The sequence below is a fragment of the Pinus tabuliformis genome, chromosome 6 (assembly GCF_031772625.1).
Source record: "Pinus tabuliformis cultivar Carrire ecotype Pingquan chromosome 6, CPIR1, whole genome shotgun sequence".
NCBI classification, from domain to species: Eukaryota; Viridiplantae; Streptophyta; class Pinopsida; order Pinales; family Pinaceae; genus Pinus; species Pinus tabuliformis.
In genome coordinates this window covers 172,971,075-172,992,107 of record NC_142292.1, presented here as the reverse complement: position 1 = coordinate 172,992,107, position 21,033 = coordinate 172,971,075, and the positions used below count along the sequence as shown (strand labels likewise).

The 21,033-nt window shown below is 37.6% G+C and overlaps 3 protein-coding genes across 3 annotated transcripts; all 3 read left to right on the top strand.

Annotated features, from left to right (window-relative positions):
- Window positions 1–515: 515 nt before the first annotated feature.
- LOC149257966 (GTP-binding nuclear protein Ran1B-like) lies at window positions 516–2,310 on the top strand. The gene is made up of 5 exons (XM_089393355.1): window positions 516–526; window positions 1,261–1,350; window positions 1,460–1,639; window positions 1,729–1,806; window positions 1,914–2,310. Exons 1-5 carry the CDS (start codon window positions 516–518, stop codon window positions 1,981–1,983), a joined length of 429 nt encoding a protein of 142 aa, XP_089249481.1. The 3' UTR covers window positions 1,984–2,310.
- Window positions 2,311–2,767: 457 nt separating this feature from the next.
- LOC149257965 (protein DMR6-LIKE OXYGENASE 1-like) lies at window positions 2,768–3,860 on the top strand. Its single transcript, XM_089393288.1, has 3 exons — window positions 2,768–3,032; window positions 3,199–3,283; window positions 3,530–3,860. The coding sequence occupies exons 1-3, from the start codon at window positions 2,768–2,770 to the stop codon at window positions 3,858–3,860; spliced, it is 681 nt and encodes a 226-aa protein (XP_089249414.1).
- A 10,335-nt stretch (window positions 3,861–14,195) lies between these two features.
- Window positions 14,196–14,930, top strand: LOC149257964 (germin-like protein 1-3). Its single transcript, XM_089393219.1, has 2 exons — window positions 14,196–14,286; window positions 14,389–14,930. The coding sequence occupies exons 1-2, from the start codon at window positions 14,196–14,198 to the stop codon at window positions 14,928–14,930; spliced, it is 633 nt and encodes a 210-aa protein (XP_089249345.1).
- The last annotated feature ends 6,103 nt before the right edge of the window (window positions 14,931–21,033 follow it).

The following is a 21,033-nucleotide window of genomic DNA, read 5'->3' as shown; positions in this document are numbered from 1 at the left end:
TAGCTTGTATTGAAACACTTGCATATAGGCAATGAAGCACATAAAGTTCCATCGTAAGTTTCACATGTACATAATCAAAATGTTTGCTATTAAATAATTTAAGAATCAATACACATTTTAGCCTAGGAGACCATGACCATATACAATGATGAGAATAGAAAAATTATTTCCCAACTTAATATTCAACCTCAGTTTGATTTTCTTGTTTATAATCCAGGAAACCATGGTAAGAAGGCCTATAGATTCGGAGGAGGAGCTCAGAATGATGGCTCAAGAAGTCCGTGATTATGTGGAAGCTGTTCTGAATAGTCTTGCTGCAAATGTTCCCAAAGTAAGACATCCATGTGGATGAGCACACAATACAACCATACAGAATCTCAGTGTTTATTCAGTCCATGATACTTGAATTGATGATTTGATGATTTGCAGGCTGTGGTGCTTTGTCAAGTTGAGAAAGCCAAGGATGAAATGCTGACCCAACTTTATAGCTCAGTCAGGTAAGGTTTAATGACAAAATGTGGTTAAGGTACGTCAATAATTAGTTTGATTATTTTCCCATTTCTGTATTTTGCCAGACTGATTTTGATTTTCACTTGAAATCAGGTCTCTTGGGACTTTACGAAAGTAGTGTTTTTTGTCATCCTCTGTAGGTGTAGTAAACACCTATTGATTGGAGCACTGTACATTTGAGCTTTTGGGATGCCTTTTCAACTTTTTGTTTAAAAAGGTCCTACATGGATTTGAACTTGGATCGATCCCAAGAGAACTTTTAGCTTATCAATTCTATTTTCTCGTGTTGATATGTACATGTGTGGGCTCAGTAGCAACACCTTTTAACCTCAATATCAATGACAATGGAGCAACTATGAGCCCTTTTTTGGTTCCTTTTTCAGCACTCTATTTTACTAGTTTATGTCTCTTTATTTTGAATTTTAATTTAATTTAATTTTGAATTTATAGACAGACTGTGTTATTGGTTGTTTTGATCAATACTGGTTTGCTTTTCCTGCTTCTGTTGGCATTTTCCTCGTTGAATTGGCGAGGGTTCTATATTTTTCCACTTATATTTATTTGAATTTTAATTTAGTTTAATTTTGAATTTATAGACAGACTCTGTTATTGGTTGTTTTGATCAATACTGGTTTTCTTTTCCTATTTTTGTTGGCATTTTCCTGATTGAATTAGTGAGGGTTCCATGTTTTTCCACTTCTATTTATTTGTTTCCTTCTTATTTATTGATTGGGATTTTGTTTGTTACAGTATTCATGGGCAATGTGAAGTTATCATGTTTGATGTTACTGCACGATTGACTTACAAGAATGTCCCAACGTGGCACAAAGATCTTTGCAGGTATCTCTTTTGCAAAGGGGTTGGATCTCTAAGTAGAAATGAAGGTTCCTTAATTGTGTGGTGGCACAACTGCCTGAACCGATTAGCTAAATATCTTTGTGAATTTCAGGGTGTGTGAGAACATTCCTATTGTTCTTTGTGGAAACAAGGTTGATGTGAAGAATAGGCAAGTGAAAGCTAAGCAAGTTACTTTTCATAGAAAGAAGAATCTTCAATACTATGAGATATCTGCAAAAAGTAACTACAACTTTGAGAAGCCATTCCTGTACTTGGCACGGAAGCTCTCAGGGTGAGCCTTTAATCTAGTTTCTGATGCTCCCTAACATGAATGTTATATTAAAAAATTTGCATTGATTCTATAATGGGTTATTTTTATAGGGATCCAAACCTTCATTTTGTGGAGTCACCTGCTCTTGCTCCTCCTGAGGTTCAGATAGACCTTGCAACCCAGCAGCAGTAAGTAGAATGCTATTTTCTTATTATTTTTTGTTAACTTTTATTGAAATAATTTGTTCCATTTCTAAAAGATTGAAACTTTGGCTTACAATCTTTTATGTTGTCAGGTACGAGGCAGAACTTGTAGCAGTTGCGGCCCAACCCCTTCCAGATGACGATGATGATGCTTTTGAATAGCTTTGTTAAGATGCTTTTGCATATTTAGGGATTGGTGGATTCAATTAGTTTTGTATCATTGGAGTTTGCTCTTGAGTTCCGACATTTAATTCTGATTTGTATTTGGGGCTTAGAATAGCATTATCGCATCTCTCTATATGTGATTTGGGTACTGTGTAGATGTTTTCATCGGTGGAGTTGGCTAAGCTATCTTAGTTCAACTCCATTACAGAGCTATTTTTATATGCTAAGACAGTTTTTTCCGTTATATACTCTTGCACATTTTGCACAAGAACTTTTTGTACTCTTCAAATATTTCAAGAATGCTCAAGTGCCTTTCGTTGTGTACTCTTGGGGGAAATGCTAGTTGCGATGATTGTTGCTTGTAATATATTATGGCTTGTTAAAACTTTCTATGAAAATTCTAGCTATGTCTGAGGATTTATTTTAACTTTGAAATTGGTTTACATAAAGCTTGTACAATGAACAGCTTACCTGCTAGACTATCAGAATAAATGATATTATAAAGTAAGCACTAATACCTTGTATACAGGCCAAATCCTCCCTTTGCAATATTGTTTTCATTCGGGACACTTTCTGTTGCAACTGTCAATGTTTCCATGGTAAAAACTATTGGTTGACCCTACGTATAGCCTCTGTTTCCATTCGGGGCTCTACAAATTGCAATTTCTGCAATGCGAACTTGCAATTTCTAACTTCGATTAGAAGTCGTGCAACATCCGTATGGAAAAAAGATTGTATTCGCAATAACATCAAGAGGAAAGAAAGATGCATGTCCTCTAGAATGGATCTTCACACTGAGACCAATGCTAATGGTGTTGAGAAACTACTGTGCAATGGAATAAACAATGTTGAGGTGCAGAACAAATATATTTTGCATCCCCAGGAGCAACCCAACATGTCTCAGGTATCTTTCTGCGAGAGCATTCCACTGGTGGATCTGAAACACCTGGATGGCCCTAGCAGAACCACTGTCATACAAGAAATCCAACGTGCATGTCAGGAGGATGGCTTTTTCCAGGTACAACCTTCAATCTCCAATGTCCCAAGTAATGATTTTTTTTGCGGAAGGGATTGGATTCATGAGGCTTTGAATTTTGAATCTCATAATATCTCTAAATAAACTTCCAAAATCTCAATTATGAACTTTAATTCTTAAAAAAAATTCTGTTCAAATTCAGTATTAATATGGTTGAAGCTGCATGATATGATCAGATAGTGAACCACAGGGTACCAGAGAGGGTGATGAAAAACATGATGGGAATCGCCAAAGAATTCTTCGAAATGCCGATGGAAGATCGTGCATGCCTCTATTCATAGGATCCAAAGCAACTGGCTCAGCTTGCTACAAGCTTCAATATTCACAAAGATGAAGTCCTTAACTGGAGGGACTATCTGAGACACCCTTGTTTTCCATTACACGAAGTCATTGACTCTTGGCCTAAAAAACCTGCAGCCTATAGGTAGCCATTAAACCTTATGTCAACCATTAAAGCAGCAATCATAACTCGTTTGGCTTAATATAATATTGAAGCTTTTGTTACAGGGAAATTGCAGGCAAGTACGTTGTGGAGGTGAGGGCACTGTGTTTAAGGCTGCTGGCTGCAATTTCTGAAGCTCTAGGACTCCATTCTGATTACTTGAATAATATTTTTGGGGAACACCGACAGCGGTTACTTGTAAATTACTATCCACCATGCCCAAACCCAGATGTTACCCTTGCTTTAAGAAGCCATTCAGACGCAGGTGGCATCACTGTTCTAATGCAAGGCGATGTCAACAGTTTGCAAGTACTTAGAAAAGGGAAGTGGGTTGCTGTAGAACCCATTGCTAATGCCTTTTTTATCAAACGTAATAAGCGAGTATTCCTTGGTTAAAATCAAAATAATTCACGGGCTACATAAGAAACCTCACAAGCGTTTGATAAGTGATCAGTTAAAGAATATTTGTGATGAGTCTGTTCAGAGTATTAATTTTCAACAACGATCAAAAATATTTTGAAAAAGAAGTTAAAATAACTAGGCGGGCATAAAAACATTCCATTACACACTGTTCAAGCGAAAGAATACTCACTCTATAATACTGTGTAATCCAGTTCTAGATATCATACTCACTCTATAATATGGCGTAATCCAGTTGAGCGATGAAGCTATATTTTTGATAACATGATTGAAGCATAAAACTAACCCATACCTGCCACCAACGAAATTCCTACATTCTTGTACAGTTGATAACTGTGGCTATCAATCCTGCCTGGGTATTCTTGTGGGTATGTTGTCTGTCGAACACATAAAGGTATCGCCATTTCATTAATTGGGCTCTCGATTGATTTCTACATAAAGATTCGCATTGTCTAAATCTAAAGTCGTTTCCATTCAACAGTCTACAGATTCTTCTTTAACTATAGTAAAATTGGGAGATGGAACGCTTATCAAAGCTAAGGTAGCATCTTAAATCCAAACTTCTGACTCCCATTTGAAGTAGTAAAACTTGGGCGTAAATTTAGTAATGAATTGAATCCCCTCTTGCTAAACAAAGGTAATATTAATAACCCATATGCGCTGGTTTCTATCAGACAAGAATTTCTGTGGTGGTTTCTCTCATACATGAGTACTATTTGTGAACTTTGAATGTGAAACTACTTTGAAAGAACATTCAAAATGATTTTATTTATTTATTTTTAAATAATTTTTTATATTGTCTCTAGAGAGACAATAGTTTGAATTATGATTTTATTTATTTATTTTTAAATAATTTTTTATATTGTCTCTAGAGAGACAATAGTTTGAATTATGGACATATTGTCTCTATAGAGACAATATGTTTTTAATCTCAGTTATTGTCTCTAAAAAGACAAAAATGTAATTGTCTCTAAAGAGACACAAATGAAGTTTTCTCTAGAGAGACAAATGAAATTGTCTCTAGAGAGACAACTCAAATTGTCTCTTAATAGACAATAATTCTTGTCTTTATAGAGACAATAATAATATGTGTTCTATATTGTCTTTATAGAGACAAATTTTTGAGACATTATATTTTGAGACACCCGCTTAGAGACAATATTTAAGACAATACACAAGTTTCTTTTTGTCTTAAGTTAAGACAATTGACTCAAATATTGTTTTAAATATTGTCTTAAAACCCCCCTACATGTAGTAGTGGCATCAAAAGCCAACCCATATTACTTCAATTGATGACGTATTTATACAATTTCCTCACAAAATATCTTGATAAAAATATAAAGAGCTATTACAAATATCTGAAAACTGTATTACAAAAATAGAACACAAATAAAGGTAACTAAAACTATTTGAAGAGTTCTAGTACTATCCTTGAGGATTTTTTTGATAAATAAGAGAAATTCGAATTTGGTTGCAACTCATATTTGATGAGGTGGCCTCCAAGTCACTAACTGTCTTTGAGCTTTTTCCTCCCGAAATTCTGAAAAATAGGGTCATGTAATACCTTTGTGTCTCCCAAAGCATAATAGATGTTAGAAACGTGAGAGAGGTTTTTGTAAATGATTATGTTAGCAACAAAAACCTCTTTCATGTTTTGAAAATTTGTTCCCCCCTGCTCGGAAACCGCATTTGAAAACCCTGGCTAAAATAAGGAAACTTCTGGAAAACATGCCTGCAAAGATTCATCCAAATATCCCAAACCATAACCTCTGTTAATCTGAGGAACAAAAACCTCCTCCAGTTTCCCAAGATTCATCTTTGTTTAGCCACCATATTCTTTGCAAAAGGGTGACTAAAACATGAAATTTCTAGAAAACATGCCTTCAAAGATGTCATTGTATCTCCAAAACCATAACAATTGTTAGAAAACTGAGAGTGGGTTTTGTACATGAGGATGTTATAAACAAAAACCTCTTTCCATTTTTGAAAATTCATTTTCGGTTGTTTGTAAACCATGTTTGAATTTACCTTATTACATCATTTAATCATGTTTAAATGCATGATTAACTAAATCAACCAGCTAATGAGACTTAAATTTACATTTTGAAGGCGAATTTTACTGTTGCAAACACATTTATTATTTCTAAACTACTAAAACCTATTATATCAGCAAACTTAAATTATCAAAACTAATCATGTTACAACATTGGCTCCAATGGGGACTGCTTCCCCCTGTGGGATGCAGAGAACTAGTAGACCGGTTGCCTTTAGTGTTGGGCATGGATTCATACCATAAAATGACCAACCACTAATCTTCCATCTTATGTCGAAATATAATGAATCTCCATGGATCAGTGTTTTCATTTGAATACTCTGCTACTGCACGCTACACACTACAACCTACAACTGTGAAATGCAACCATATGCCTGCACTAATTCAGATACTCTTCCATACTGAAATTTGAAAACTGAAAATTTCTAAACACTAAAAATATAAGTTTATCTATCATATACTCTTCAAATCACACCACTCATAAACATCGAACGCGTTGATATACTACATACTGAAACTCAAAATATCTATTTAATCCCCACACCTCTATCTAACTGAACTGAAAAATTTACACTATTAGGTGTAATCCGCTTTCCAATGTAACCAAGTGCGAAGTGGATTTATTGACAAACAATGTTGCGAGGAGCTGAAAATCTGAAGAATATATACAATATGAACATAAAATCCCATGGGAAACTTATACTCATAGGTGTACTTTAAAAGTTGCATCCTCTGTAGACATTTTAAATTTTTGATCATGGCTGAGAGGGAGAGACATATACTACTGATTGAAAGTATCAATGAACCTTGCATAGCAGTAAAGGCAGCTGAAATTTCGAAACAGTGGGATTGGTCACCCAGTGGAATCGTCATATGACAAAGTGGAGTCGCCAGGTGAAAGAAATGCAACCAATAATAAATGTCTACTTCTTGTTCACCAGAAAATAATAGATGTAATCTTTATCATTCCCCGGATAAATATATATTCATTACTTCGCTCCCTCGCAACGGCACCAGATTTTGTACCTGTTTCCCATAGGCAGTCCTTGGATGCAAAAACTATGCCAGGAAACCAACTCAACTAGCCTTTAGGTTCAAGCTGGCCCTTGAAACAGAGGGGGCTCCATCAGTTGTTATGAGGCTTTGTTTAACGTTGTTCACCTGTCACTAAACAAAAGGCTTTGAAGCACAATGGCCAGATTTATGGTTTTATTGGGGATGGTTGGCGATCAATGATAATCCCTAATCATGATTAAAGGCCTCTACACAGGGTCCCTTCTGAAAGTGTCAGCTTCGAGCCTAACAGAATGACTTAGCTTTTTCAAGAATTATGGTAGAAGAATATAAGGGGATTCCTAATAATTGAGCAGTCAGACTGACTACTTAACAATTAGGGAAATTTAGATGTGTGTAGAAGATTTCCACAGCCCAACAAAAACATATTCAAAGGTAACAGAAGGCCAAAGTGAAACTGATTCCAAGAGGAGCTATTTCAGACAAATAGTCTAATAAGCTAATCTCTTTCTAAAGCTTATGATTTTGCAGGGAATTACAGGGAGATTAAGACTTAATCTACCTTACCCAAACCTTCCTACAATTTCTTTGAACATATGTAGAAACAAGTTATGAAAACACTAGAAGGACATACAAGAATCACAAAATTTTGTCATAACTGGAGCTGGAAGGATTTCATTAGAATTCTATAAGAGAAGCTATTACATAGTTTAAGAGCCTTGGCATCAAAATCCAACCCATATTACTTCAATTGATGAAGTATTTATACAATTTCCTCACAGAATATCTTGATAAAAATATCAAGAGTAATTACAAATATCATAAAATTGTATTACAAAAATAGAACACAAATAAAGGTAACTAAAACTATTTGAAGAGTTCTAGTACTATCCTTGAGGATTTTTTTTGATAAAGAAGAGAAATTTAAATTTGATTGCAACTCATATTTGATCAGCTGGCCTCCAAGTCACTAATTGTCTTTGAGCTTTTTCCTCCCGAAATTCTGAAAAATAGGGTCCTGTAATACCTTTGTGTCTCCCAACATAATAGATGTTAGAAAACTGAGAGAAGTGTTTGTAAATGATGATGTTAGCAACAAAAACCCTTTCAATTTTTTGAAAATTCGTTTCCCCCTACTTGGAAACTGCATTTGAAAACACTGACTAAGAAAAGGAAAATTTTGGAAAACATCCCTGCAAAGATTCATCCTAATATCCCAAACCATAACCTCTGTTACAAAATGGAGAGAGGTTTTTATATAATAGAATTGTAGGAACAAAAACTCCTCCAGTTTACCAAGATTCATTTTTTTAGCCACCATATTCTCTACAAAAAGGTGACTAAAACATGAAATTTCTGGAAAACATGCCTTCAAAGATGCATTTGTGTCTCCAAAACCATAATAGTTGTTAGAAAACTGAGAGTGGCTTTTGTACATGAGGATGTTATAAACAAAAACCACTTTCTTTTTTTTAAATTCATTCTCGGTTGTTTGTAAACCATGTTTGAACTTACTTTATTAGATCATTTAATCATGTTTAAATGCATGATTAACTAAATCAACCAGCTAATGAGACTTAAATTTACATTTTGAGGGCGCATTTTACTCTTGCAGACCCATTTTTTATATCTAAAGTACTAAAAAGTATTATATAAGCAAATTTAAATTATCAAAACTAATCATGTTACAACAGCTGCTAGAATGGTCCTCTTTAATTTTGCTGGTGATCCTAAAAATTCGATGGGAAAATTTTGACCATATTGTTTAAATAAAATGAAAAAAAAATATAAAAAAGGGGTGGTGGGTTGCCACCCCCAACAAAATTGTTTTATGATATAGTCAAACAAGGTGGGTGGGCCACCCAATGGCGGACCCACCCAACCAAACGGCACAACATGGCAGAATACAATGGGTTGACAGGGTTTGAACTCACGTCGACCAGTGGCCAGCCTGACCAATGTGGCAGCCTAATCAAAACAAAACCAAACTAAACGCGCCTCTACAACCAAATTGTGTAAAACACCAAAATCGTTATGTAACCACAGGAAATTTCAAGTGAGGGCAGCGTTGGAACCACCGACCTCCCTTGCCCAACTTAACCCCGCCACCAATGGCCCAAGTGGCTTGTCTTTGTATTGTTTGTGCAAAAACACATATTTAAACCCAAACATTCATTCACCTGGGACAGAAGAGGCAGCGCTGAACCAAATAATAGCGAAATTCAGATGGCATGTTTTTGAATACATAACCACTTTGAGAATATTCAAATTGCAGAAGCTTGAGGAATCTAAAAGATTCCCTTGGAGGCTGATTTTTTACAAAGGTAGAATGATGCCAACTTTATAGTCATTTTTATCAAAATTTTACAAGGAGCACGATGGTGGACTCAGAATGGTCATCTGAGCAGCAAGATTTCAGGGAGTCATTATAAGGAATCTTTGGAGAATCTTTGAGATTCCCGAGGGTCCAGATTTGACAGTGTCAGAAAGGGGTCAAGTTTATAGTTGTTTAACATGATTTCATGCCACAAATTCAACGATGATGTCTGTTTTTGTAACTAAGATTTGCATTTTCATGCCATCCCCGTAAGTGGAGGTATATGATGTAGTCATGCTATGTCTTTCTTTTGATTTGCTGAGATGATGATTTTGTTGTTGAGATCCTTGTTACCATTATGTTGAAAGATACTTGTATGCCATGTCATATGAGAATTTATTATCTTGTCATGCTGAAGGAGGGCCCATATGAGTGAGAGCTCTTATAGGAGAACGTCTCATGGAGGGAAATCCCACTCTATCTGAGGGATTTTACCCTTGTAATGACAAATAATGTACCATGTACTTAACATCATACTTCAACATTTAATGAAGCAGCCTCCCCACTCTTAACATCTAGCCCATAGATGTAACCCACACTTGGTGAACTTCATTTTCAACTTGTTTGTGTTCTTTGATTTGATGGTTGTCGTTATTTCTCCTCTTCTTTAAAGCACGCACATACGGTTTTTCATACTCTTTCACATGCAATTTTGTTAACATCGCAGAATTAAAAGATCTTGGTTAATTCTAGTAGCGGAGAGAATCCAGATCAAACTATGAAAGCAAAGTGCCTATGGAGTCTCTGGTATTCTCAAATCCATCTTAAAGGATTAAACGACATTATGGAGTGATGATAAATAAAGGAAAATCTTTGGATGTAATTCTAGAAGAAATTTAGGGAAATTTTTGTTACTACAAGATTGTTGCAAGATACCTCCATTCTACTACACGAAACTTCTAGCAAGCTTATTTCTCGAGTTAACCTGCCAAATTCCTAAGCTAATAAAATAAAAATGTTGCAGGAATTTTTTATATTAATTTTAATTTTTTTAGGATTAAATCTATGTGGAACCAACTTGAAAGATCTTCATTAGCATGTGCTAAAATTCAGCAGAAATTTACAACTAAAAACCAGAAATTTCAGGACAATGAACTAGTAAGTTGATCTAAATACTCAAATTCCTCACCTAATATAGTGAAAATGCTATGGGGTGAATTTTTTTGATTAATTTGAATGTTTTTAAACTTCAACATTAGTGGAATAAACTCAAAATAGGTTCATTAACATGTGCTAAAATTCAACAAAAATTTATTACTGAAACTAGAAATTTCAGAATTATGAACTAGTAAACTAATCCAAGTAACTCAATGATGAATATGAATTTGTAGAGTTGTTATAAGGATGCTTCGTAATTTTAACTATATGTATGACCTAAAAATCAAATTATTTCAATCATTTAACTAATTTAACCTACAACAAATGAAGCATGAATACTAAATGCAAAAATACGAAATGCAAGAATAAGATATGTAAGTGACTAAGAAATGCAAAGAAGATAAATAAATTGTATAGTAAGGACCTGAGGCTCCTAGGATAGCCAATCCGAAGGATACTCAAATTCCTATGAGGGAAACCAAGCCTGAGAAGCTGGAAATGAAACCAAACTTCATTACTCAAATCAAATCAAGTACATCCCTACTATAAATGAAAGTAGAATTGCTAAATAACAATTTTTCTTCACAAGGCCAAAAATTTCATGCCCCTAGGAGCTAATTTGAATTGGTACTTATACAATTTGATGGGGAAGAATCCCCCTTGAAAGGAGGCATCTTTCCCCTCCAAAATCCCTCAAAATGTGGATCTAGTCCTCAACAATAGGAATCTTCTTTAAATACTGAGTTTTGATTTCTCTTGTAGCAGGGAATACATCCCTAAATTTTCTCATTCAGTGGAGCTACAAAATTTGTTCAATAATTTCATAATATCCTATTCATTTGTTGTTCCATCGAAGAATGTCCCGAAATTCTCTCATTCTACATATCTTCAAAATTCGCTCAATATTCTCTCAATATTCTACAAGGTAATTAATATTAGGCACATAAAAAGAAATTATCTCTAAACCTTCCTAAGAACTTATTAAAGCTAAGAAAACATTATTAAGTGTAAAATGAGAGATTTAATATAGCCTCTATGTGCCTAGGAAAGGTTAGATGGGCTTTATTTTGCACCGAATTGGGAAGCCCATCACTAAGTTCCATTGAGGCTTGTGTGCCATTGTATTGATACATTGTAAGACCAGAGTTCCCATGTGATTAGGCTACATAGACTATGTGGTAAAAGTTCAGTGAGCCTAGTATACATATTATGTAAATACAATGGGATTAACATAATACCACCATGGTTATAGACCGAGGTACAAAAAGTGTATGGTGGGCTATCACTCCATGATCATAAAAGTGCTTTGATACATTATAATATTATAGTATATCATTAAAAAATGTAAAAGTAAGGGGTACCATTCCTATAAAATGGAGGTTCTCCTATTCAATTGGAAGTGGCTAAGTGGGGACAAGTGTCTATATGTGAGGGCCTGGAGGGTAATTAGAGACTCATAAGGGTAGTAGGAACTCTTGGAAGCCACACGGTCTGGGAAATACATGGTCAACCAATTTGGTCACCCTGGAGGTAGTGGTATCGCCCGATTGACTGTTAGTGAAAAGAAGGGGGTGCATTAATTGAGTGCGGGGCAAATGGGGCATATGAGATTATTCGTACGAGATTGTTATGGTTTGGTACCTTGGCCTTATTTGTATCTGGTTGTGGATATGTACCTGTCTTTAGCAGGCATTACCATCATGGAGTAATGTCCCTAACTCGAGGGTGATTGAAAGCTAAGAGAGCACGAGTAACATGGTATATGGTTGGATGGTATGTCTAAGTCATATAGCTAGTCAACGAATTTCATAGATAAGTGCTTGAAACTTGTCATCTACATGTTTTATGGATTATCTATCATGTTATTTTACTATCTTGTCATTATATATGTTTGTATATTGTGATTATGGTATCAGAGTCAGAAGCGGTGGTATTGCCCCAGTTGGGATACTAGGGGGTGTTACACAAGGCATTATTCTTATTGTATCTCTTTGATAATTCTTTCTCTTTTTTGGTAGGTAAGCACCCACAGGGGATTTGAACCAGTGACATATTGCAAGGAGTGTCTTAACAGTGCACCCATTCACCGTCAATCCAAAGCCCCATGGGCAATCTCTTTCATAAATCAATATATATATATCTATTCTTCCTCCCCCCTCCATCACCATGCCACCTAGTTACCCATCCCACTTGATTCCGTTACCCTTGAACCCTCCCACACCGACAAGATAAGGAAAAAAAAACTCTCTGATTTATTAACCTTTTAGCATCTATTAAATAATTAAATTGTATAAATAAAAAATAAAATAATTATACATGAAAACTTAGAAATATTATTATACCCGAAAGCATTGTATGTTTTCTTTTTCCCATTTTTAAATAACAATGTGAAAAATATTACATAGAATTAAATTTTTTTTCTATCTTAAAAGATAATGCCAAACATGTCAACAACTCAAAATAATTTAATAGCATATATGATCAACATCATTACCAACTAATTTAATAGCATATATGAATTGGTACTTATACAAGTTGATGGGGAAGCATCCTCTTTGAAAGGAGACAACTTTCCCCTCGAAAATCCCTCAAAATGTGGATCTGGTCCCCAACAATAGGAATCTTCATTAAATTTTGAGTTTTGGCTTCTCCTGTAGCAAGGAACACATCCCTTGAATGTTGGCTTTGTTCGTGGTGTTATGTATCTTGGTCTAACATAGTTTGATTTTCATTTGCATTATGAGACAAGCCCCATGCGACGTCAGTGCATGAGGAGAAGAAGGGGAGGATGGGGAGGATGAGGCCCCCAGGGCCATAATCGAGCCCATCAGTAAGCCCAAGAGGTTGATGAGTCATTTCACTCGTATGTTCTTCTTGATATTCAGAGTAAATTTGAGAACCTTGAGACCATGGTAGCTAGAGAAAGAAATTTCTTCTCATATTCAGAGCTAGTGGAGGAATGTGGGCAGTGGAATTTGGATACTAGCCATGCTGAAAAAAGTAGTATCTTTTCATTATTTATTTATTCGAAAATGAAAACCTTGATAGGAAGTATTCTTATGGAAAAATAGGATGATAGGTATAATGTTTTTCCTAGACTTGATGATGTGAAAATAGAATAGCAGAACTTGTAGAATTGCTCTAAAAAATACTAGTAATGGTAGTAGATAGTAGAACTATGCACCGAAACTTTGATTTTGTTAAGCAATACAATCTTACTCTTTATATATATATATAATAAACACCATTATCAATTAATTATTTTGTGTGATTTAATATTAACTTTCAAACGGTATCCAACTCTGGATAATTGTACAATTTTTTTTAGTTTGAAAAATTAAAACATGTTATATGAAAGCAGACTTTTTCATTCTTAAAAGACAATCTAAAACAAACTCCGGATCATTGTACAATTTTTTTTAGTTTGAAAAAGTAAAACACGTTATATGAAACCAAACATTTTCTATTTTTGAATGTCGAAAGAAAATACGCAACTGACCATATCCTCCCGACAGACATATATATATAAACATAACTATAGACTCTAGACTCTAACTAACCAGAACTCTGACACAGTCGTATGCGGCAGAGGGGATTGGGTGGGTGGACCTGCAACACCGGGTCATTTACCATAGTTATAAAAGGGAGCAACGCTCTCCATTCATAATCAAATTCAGTCCATCTCTATTTATTTTCGAATAGAAGAAAAGAAAAATAGTGAGTTACAGCCATGGAATCCTTTCCGGCGTTAGCAGTTGCAGTAATAGTGATGTTATCATACGCAAATAGTATTGTTATTGTGCGTGCAAGTGATCCAGATCCTTTACAAGACATTTGCGTTGCTGATATGCAAAGCAATGGTAATGTTTCCGTGTTGTAATTATGTATGTCTTGTGCGTTTGCGAATGTCTGCTAGCTGATCATGGGTGAATAACATTTTATATATATTTTGAATTGTGCAGTTATTGTGAACGGGTTTCCATGTAAGAATGCGATGACGGTCACAGCAGACGACTTCCGGTTGAGGGGCCTAGATAAACCAGGAGATACCAGTAACCAGTTGGGATTCGTTGTAACGCCAGCTTTTGTAACGCAGCTACCAGGCTTAAACACCTTGGGAATTTCGTTGGTCCGCCTTGATTTCGCTGCTCCTCTCGGCGTCAACCCTCCTCACACACATCCGCGGGCCACCGAAATCTTGGTGGTGATCGAGGGTGCTCTCTTGGTTGGCTTTATCACCACTAACAACACTCTGTTCTCCACAACGCTGGAGAAGGGAGACGTGTTTGTGTTCCCTCGAGGTCTTGTGCATTTCCAACAGAACATTGGCCCTGTCAACGCAGTGGCCTTCTCTGGACTGAACAGCCAGAATCCAGGAACTCAGCAGGTTGCGCCGGCCTTGTTCGGAGCCTCTCCTCCTGTTTCTGCCTCTGTGCTCGCCAGAGCTTTCCAGATCGATGACAAGCTCGTCCAAATTATCCAAAGCAGGTTCACATCCTCATGATCTTGATCCGATGCTGTCATCGCTCTTTCCTTCCTTAATTGAGGTGGTATTTATATAGTTAAATAAAACCAACCTCCCGATGTTGTTATCTGAGAGAGGTAATTATAATAGCAGACGCTGCGTTTAATTATAATATAAATAAAAGTTCAATATTTCAAATCTGACGCTGCGTTTGATACACGATTGATTGACAAAGACTTGGAAATACATATCAGTGTTAATTTGGATTATGAAATTTCTCATGTTAATCAATATTCAACTGTTCAGAGGAAGAAGTCGTCCACCATTCTCACAAAGAGAACAACATCCTTCTTTTAAAAATGTAGTCTACTCAAAACTGCACTGCAGGAACGGCTTTGATACACCGCCTAAATTACCAAGAACTACATAGATTATAGAGATCAAGTAATAAACATCACTCACACAGGATTTTTCCACAATTCCACAAAATATTGAACGAGCAATAGAATTCATTCTTCTTGGACGGCCTCTTGCCATTGTCATATTCACTTCGCTATCACTCAGATTATAACATGTTTGATCATTCTTAATTTCATATATATCGTCAAGATTAAAGTAAATCATATTAAATAATTAATTTATAACTTTATTATTAATAATTATAAAATGGAATCTAATTTTTAATCATGAAAATTCTTAATTGGTAAATCAAATGACTAAAAAACCGTAACTCTTTTCATGTTCAAAATATTTATATTTTATTTTAATTTATTTTTATAAGATTTTAAAAACCAAATTAAAAAAAAAAATTACTTTTCCTTAAGTGAATTCCATTAAGTGGTGGATTGTAAATGTGTTAGAAAACCTGCACAGATGAATCTAGCTAGTAAAGGTTGAACACACAGCTTTGTAGCGCAAAAACACTAAAAGAAAATCGGAAGAAGAAAAGAATGATTCCTTAGAAAATGGGTTACAACTCATGATATAGCATTACTGGGTGAACATCCCAAGGTAATGCACCATAGTGGTGATCAATGAGAAGACTCAACACCTACAACAAGTTCCGAAGAGAACTAGCCAGTTGTGGAGTGAAAGAAGGAGCAAATCAGGGAGTAAATCATGCAGAAGAACTAACGAGTTGTGGAGTTAAAGAAGGAGCAAATCAGGGAGTAAATCATTCAGAAGAACTAACCAGTTCCGGAGTTAAAGAAGGAGTAAATCATGCAGAAGAACTAACTAGTTGCGGAGTTAAAGAAGGAGCAAATCAAGGAGTAAATCATGCAGAATGAATCTTGCATGTAGTCCCATGCTCTAACTAATAGTCCGCATGTAGGTGTGTAGTAGTTCCAACACCCCCCCTGAACACCAGTATGGGGAAAAATAGAAAATGGGCCCTGGCAACTAAGGCCAAAGGTCACCCAAAATACAGTGCAACTTGTACTAAAATTGAGGAAAGAGGGAAAACCTCATGGGAAAACCCCCCCCTCAAAATACAATGTAATCAAAAGAAAAGAGGAAGAAAAGATAGTTTCTAAGCAACTTTGTCCTTCACTCCAAGACAATCGCGCAGAGAGCGAAACTTCTACTCAGTGAATGTGTTGGTGAAGATGTCTGCAGTTTGTTCTGCTGAAGGACAGAACTGCAAATCAATGACCCGATCATGTACTAAGTCTCTGATGTAGTTCATATGGATCTCTATGTGCTTCGTCCGCTGTCGCTGTATTGGATCCCTGCAAAATTTGAGAGTGCTCTGGTTGTCACACTAGATGACAATGGGCTGGTGGAACTGGATGCCCAACTCAGTGAGGAAGTGTTGTAGCCACAGAGCCTGAATGGTGATGTTGACTACTCCTTTGTAGTCGGCCTCAGCTGAAGAGAGAGCAATAGCAGCCTGCTTCTTGCTCGACCAACAGATAGGGCCAGACCCTAGACTGAGTGAATATCCGGAGGTGGACTTGCGATCAATATTGTCGCCCGCCCAATCAGAATTAGTGAAGCCAAGGAGATTCAATGCAATGCCTGTTGCATAGTGAATCCCAAAGGTGATGGTGCCCTGCACATATCGGAGGATGCGCTTGGCAGCATTCGAGTGTAGCTCATGTGGCTCCCGCATGTATCTGGAAACTTCCCTACTACATATGAGAGATCTGGTCTGGAGTGGGTGAGGTACAATAAGCTCCCCACAAGCTGTCGGTAGAGAGTGCTGTCAACTAATGGAGTGTCACCTCCATCCTCATGGCGGACCCCAGACAGAAAAGGAGTCGATGCTGGCTTGCAGTCAGTCATGTGAAATCTCTCAAGGAGATCCCGTGCATACTTAGCCTAAGAGAGTTTGATGCTTGTGGCATCCTGGCTGATGTCAAGACCAAGAAAGAAGTGTAATGGACCCATGTCTGTCATCAAGAACCTATCATGCAAGGCCCTCTTGACTGTAGCAATCGCTGAAGCCGAGCTGCCGGTGATCAGGAGATCATCCACATAAAAAACTAAGATAAGAAGAGAATCACGTGTCCTGAGCATGTAAACATTCGGATTAGACTTACATCTTTCAAAGTTTTGTGATAAGAGAAAAGAATCCATCTTCGCATACCAAGCTCTCGGGGCTTGCATAAGGCCGTAGAGAGATTTCTTCAGTCTGCAGACCAAAGATGAATCCTGAATGAAACCATGTGGCTGCTCCATGTAAATATCCTCTGATAGGTCTCCGTGAAGAAAGGCATTCTTCACATCCATCTGATGTACTTCCCATCCGTAGGCAGTCGCAATGCCAAGTGTAAGGCGTATGGAATCCATCTTTGCTACTGGAGCAAAGGTCTCGTCATAATCAATGCCATGCACTTGTTGGAAGCCTTTGGCTACTAGCCTTGCTTTCCGTCTGGTGATTTGCCCATTTGAAGCACTCTTGGTCCTATAGACCCATTTGCATTGGACAAGTTTCCTTCCTAAAGGAAGGGGCACCAGATCCCAGGTATGGTTCTCGAGGAGGGAGTTATACTCCTCCTCCATGGCGGACTCCCAAGATGGATGCCCAGTAGCCTCAGCATAAGACTGTGGATCAGAAGACTGAACCAAATGACAATGTCAGGATGGCGATGGTTCAGTGGCAGTGAGGACAAGAGGAGGCTCAATAAACTCTAAGCTAGTCCTCTGTAGATCAGAATTATCCCCCACAAGACCATTTCTAGCAGCTGGGTGGTCTTGTGCATATATCTCACGTAAGCTCCTTGTTCTCTGATTTATGATAGGGGAATATGATTCACTGCCAGAAGCCCGATCTGGGCTTGGATGTGGATCATCATATGCATACACTAGATTTGTATCTGAAAACTCTATCTCTGCATCTGCATGCTCTACCTCGGCATCTGCATGCTCTGTATCTGCATCTGAGTGTACTGAGTCATTATCTCGGACATGAGGTAGATAAAAGGTGTCTGCATGTGGCAATTGAGGTGCATGCGAGAGACTTCCCTCAAATTTGACACTTCGCTCAATGATGAGCTTATCCGTAGAGGAAATCAGGAGCTGGTGTCCCTTCACACCATTAGGGTATCCAGCAAAGATGCACTCAATGCTCTGTGAATCAAGAGCTTTCCTCTTTTCAGAGGGGATCCTGGCCCATGCTCGGGAGCCGAAAACACGGAAGTGGGTGACCTCTGGTTTAGTGCCGCTCCAAGCCTCAAAGGGGGTCTGATCCTTGACAGAGCTATGAGGAGATCTGTTCTGGATGTAGTTAGCACAATTAAGTGCTTCAGCCCATAGCTTATGAGGTAGTGACTTAGCATGCAACATGCAGGAAGCCATCTCTTTGAGAGATCGGTTCTTTCTCTCAGCAACTCCGTTTTGCTGCGGAGTGTATGGAACTGTGTACTGCAAATTTATGCCAGACTGAAGGCAAAGGTTCTGAAGTGCTGTGTTAACATATTCCCCCCATTTTCTGTACGGAGGGCTTTGATCTTTCTCTCTGACTGTGTCTCAACTAGTGCTTTGAAATCTTCAAAGTGCGCAAAAACTTCAGATTTGTTCCTGAGAAGATACACCCAAGTATACCGTGAGAAATCATCAATAAATGTAAGCACATACCTTGCTTTGTTGATGGAAGGATGAGGAAAAGGCCCCATGAGATCACTATGGATCAGATCTAGAGGAGAGGATGCTCTATGAGTCTTGCCGGTGTCAAACTTTTCTCTAGGATGTTTGCCAAGGACACACCCTTCACAAACTCCTTTGGAGAAACTGATATTTGGCAAGCCTTCCACCATCTCATTCTTGCTTAGCTGCTGCATATACCTGTAATTTAAGTGACCAAACCTCTCGTGCCAAAGCCTACTACTATCATCAGCATGTGTCATCAACATGTGTAAGCAATTAGGAGGATTCAGATTCAATAAATTCAGAAAATGTATACAGTCTGGCTCCATTGTTTACCTCACCGGTTGCAATTTTGGAGCTGCTATGTAGGTCATATATGTTCACTGCATCTGGAGTGAATTCCACTCTCTTTCTGGTGCCGGAATGAGCGATCTGATAAACTGAAAGCAGGTTTACTGAAAGTTTTGGAACATGAAGCACATCTTCAAAGCTTCCGTGTAAAAGTTCCACTCTACCTTTTTCGGTGACCTCAATAGGTGAGTCATCTCCCATGAGGATGGGAGGTCCTTTCCATGCATCCAAAGAGGAATAGACTTCCTTTGTAGCATCCATATGATGTGATGCACCAGAATCTATAATCCATGCATCAGGAGAAGAATTAATTGCAACTAAAGCATGAAAATTGTTACCTTTCCCGTGTGGCGGATCCTCAGTTTTATTTTTGGCGCCTTGAGGGATGTGGTCCCCAAGTTTGTGCTTTTGAAGGATTTCTGCCATTTGGTCAATTTGTTTCTTCATGCAAGATGATTCTGGGTGGAATCCTCTTTGACAGTAGGTGCATCTGTTTCCTTTCTTCCCTTTCTCGTTTCTCGAGCCGGAGGAGTCATTGAAGGGCTTGGTCTACCCTTCCTTCTTTGGATGGGAATGCGCTTTTCCCTTGTCTTTTTGCTGCTGATTTTTCTTATTTGAATGAGATTTGTGATTTTTATTGTGGCCGCCATCATGCACAGCAAGTGCACGCGCTTTTGGAGGTTTGATTTTCCCCATGCCAATGAGTTTATCTTGCTCAAAAATAAGGGACTCCATAAATTCTTTGAGAGAAGGCATAGTGTAGGATTTACCTGTTGCGAGCCTTACTGAATGAAATGTAGACACAAAGACGGAGTATTCCGGTCCGAGCTTTGACATAATAGAGAGAACTTGGCAACTCTCCTCCTTGGATTTGTCAATTCCACAACCCTTGAATTGCAGCAATAGATCATTATATTTGGTGAAGAAGTCTTGAATTCTGTCATAGTTCCGTGGATCCAATGACAGCAGCTCCACTTCGAGCAGATGTCCTTTCATCTCATCCTGTTTCCCATAGAGTTCTTCAACCTTTTTCCAAATCTCATTGGGAGTATTGCAGGCAGATAGATGAAACTGCAACTCTGGAGAGATGCACATGCATATGGATTCGTGGGACTCATCCATACGGTTAAGGTACTTGGATTTCTCTATGGCTGAAGTGGGTTCCACTTCTGTAGCCATGGTAATCCTGTACAACCCTTTATGACGAAGGTATCGAGCCATTTGGTCCTTCCATTCATGATAGTTGTATGGTGTTAGGATCGATGCTTTGGGAAACTCCATTTTTTTGTCGATCTTCGATCTCACTGTAATACATGCAAAATAAAGTACTGGTGCGCCTTTTATCTAGCAACCTGTGGGCTCTGATACCATGTAAATGTGTTAGAAAACCTGCACAGATGAATCTAGCTAGTAAAGGTTGAACACACAGCGTTGCAGAGCAAAAACACTAAAAGAAAATCGAAAGAAGAAAATAATGATTCATTAGAAAATAGGTTACAATGCTCATGATATAGCATTACTGGGTGAAGATCCCAAGGTAATGCACCATAGTGGTGATCAATGAGAAGACTCAACACCTACAACAAGTTCCGGAGAGAACTAGCCAGTTGCGGAGTGAAAGGAGCAAATCAGGGAGTAAATCATGCAGAAGAACTAACCAGTTGCGGAGTTAAAGAAGGAGCAAATCAGGGAGTAAATCATG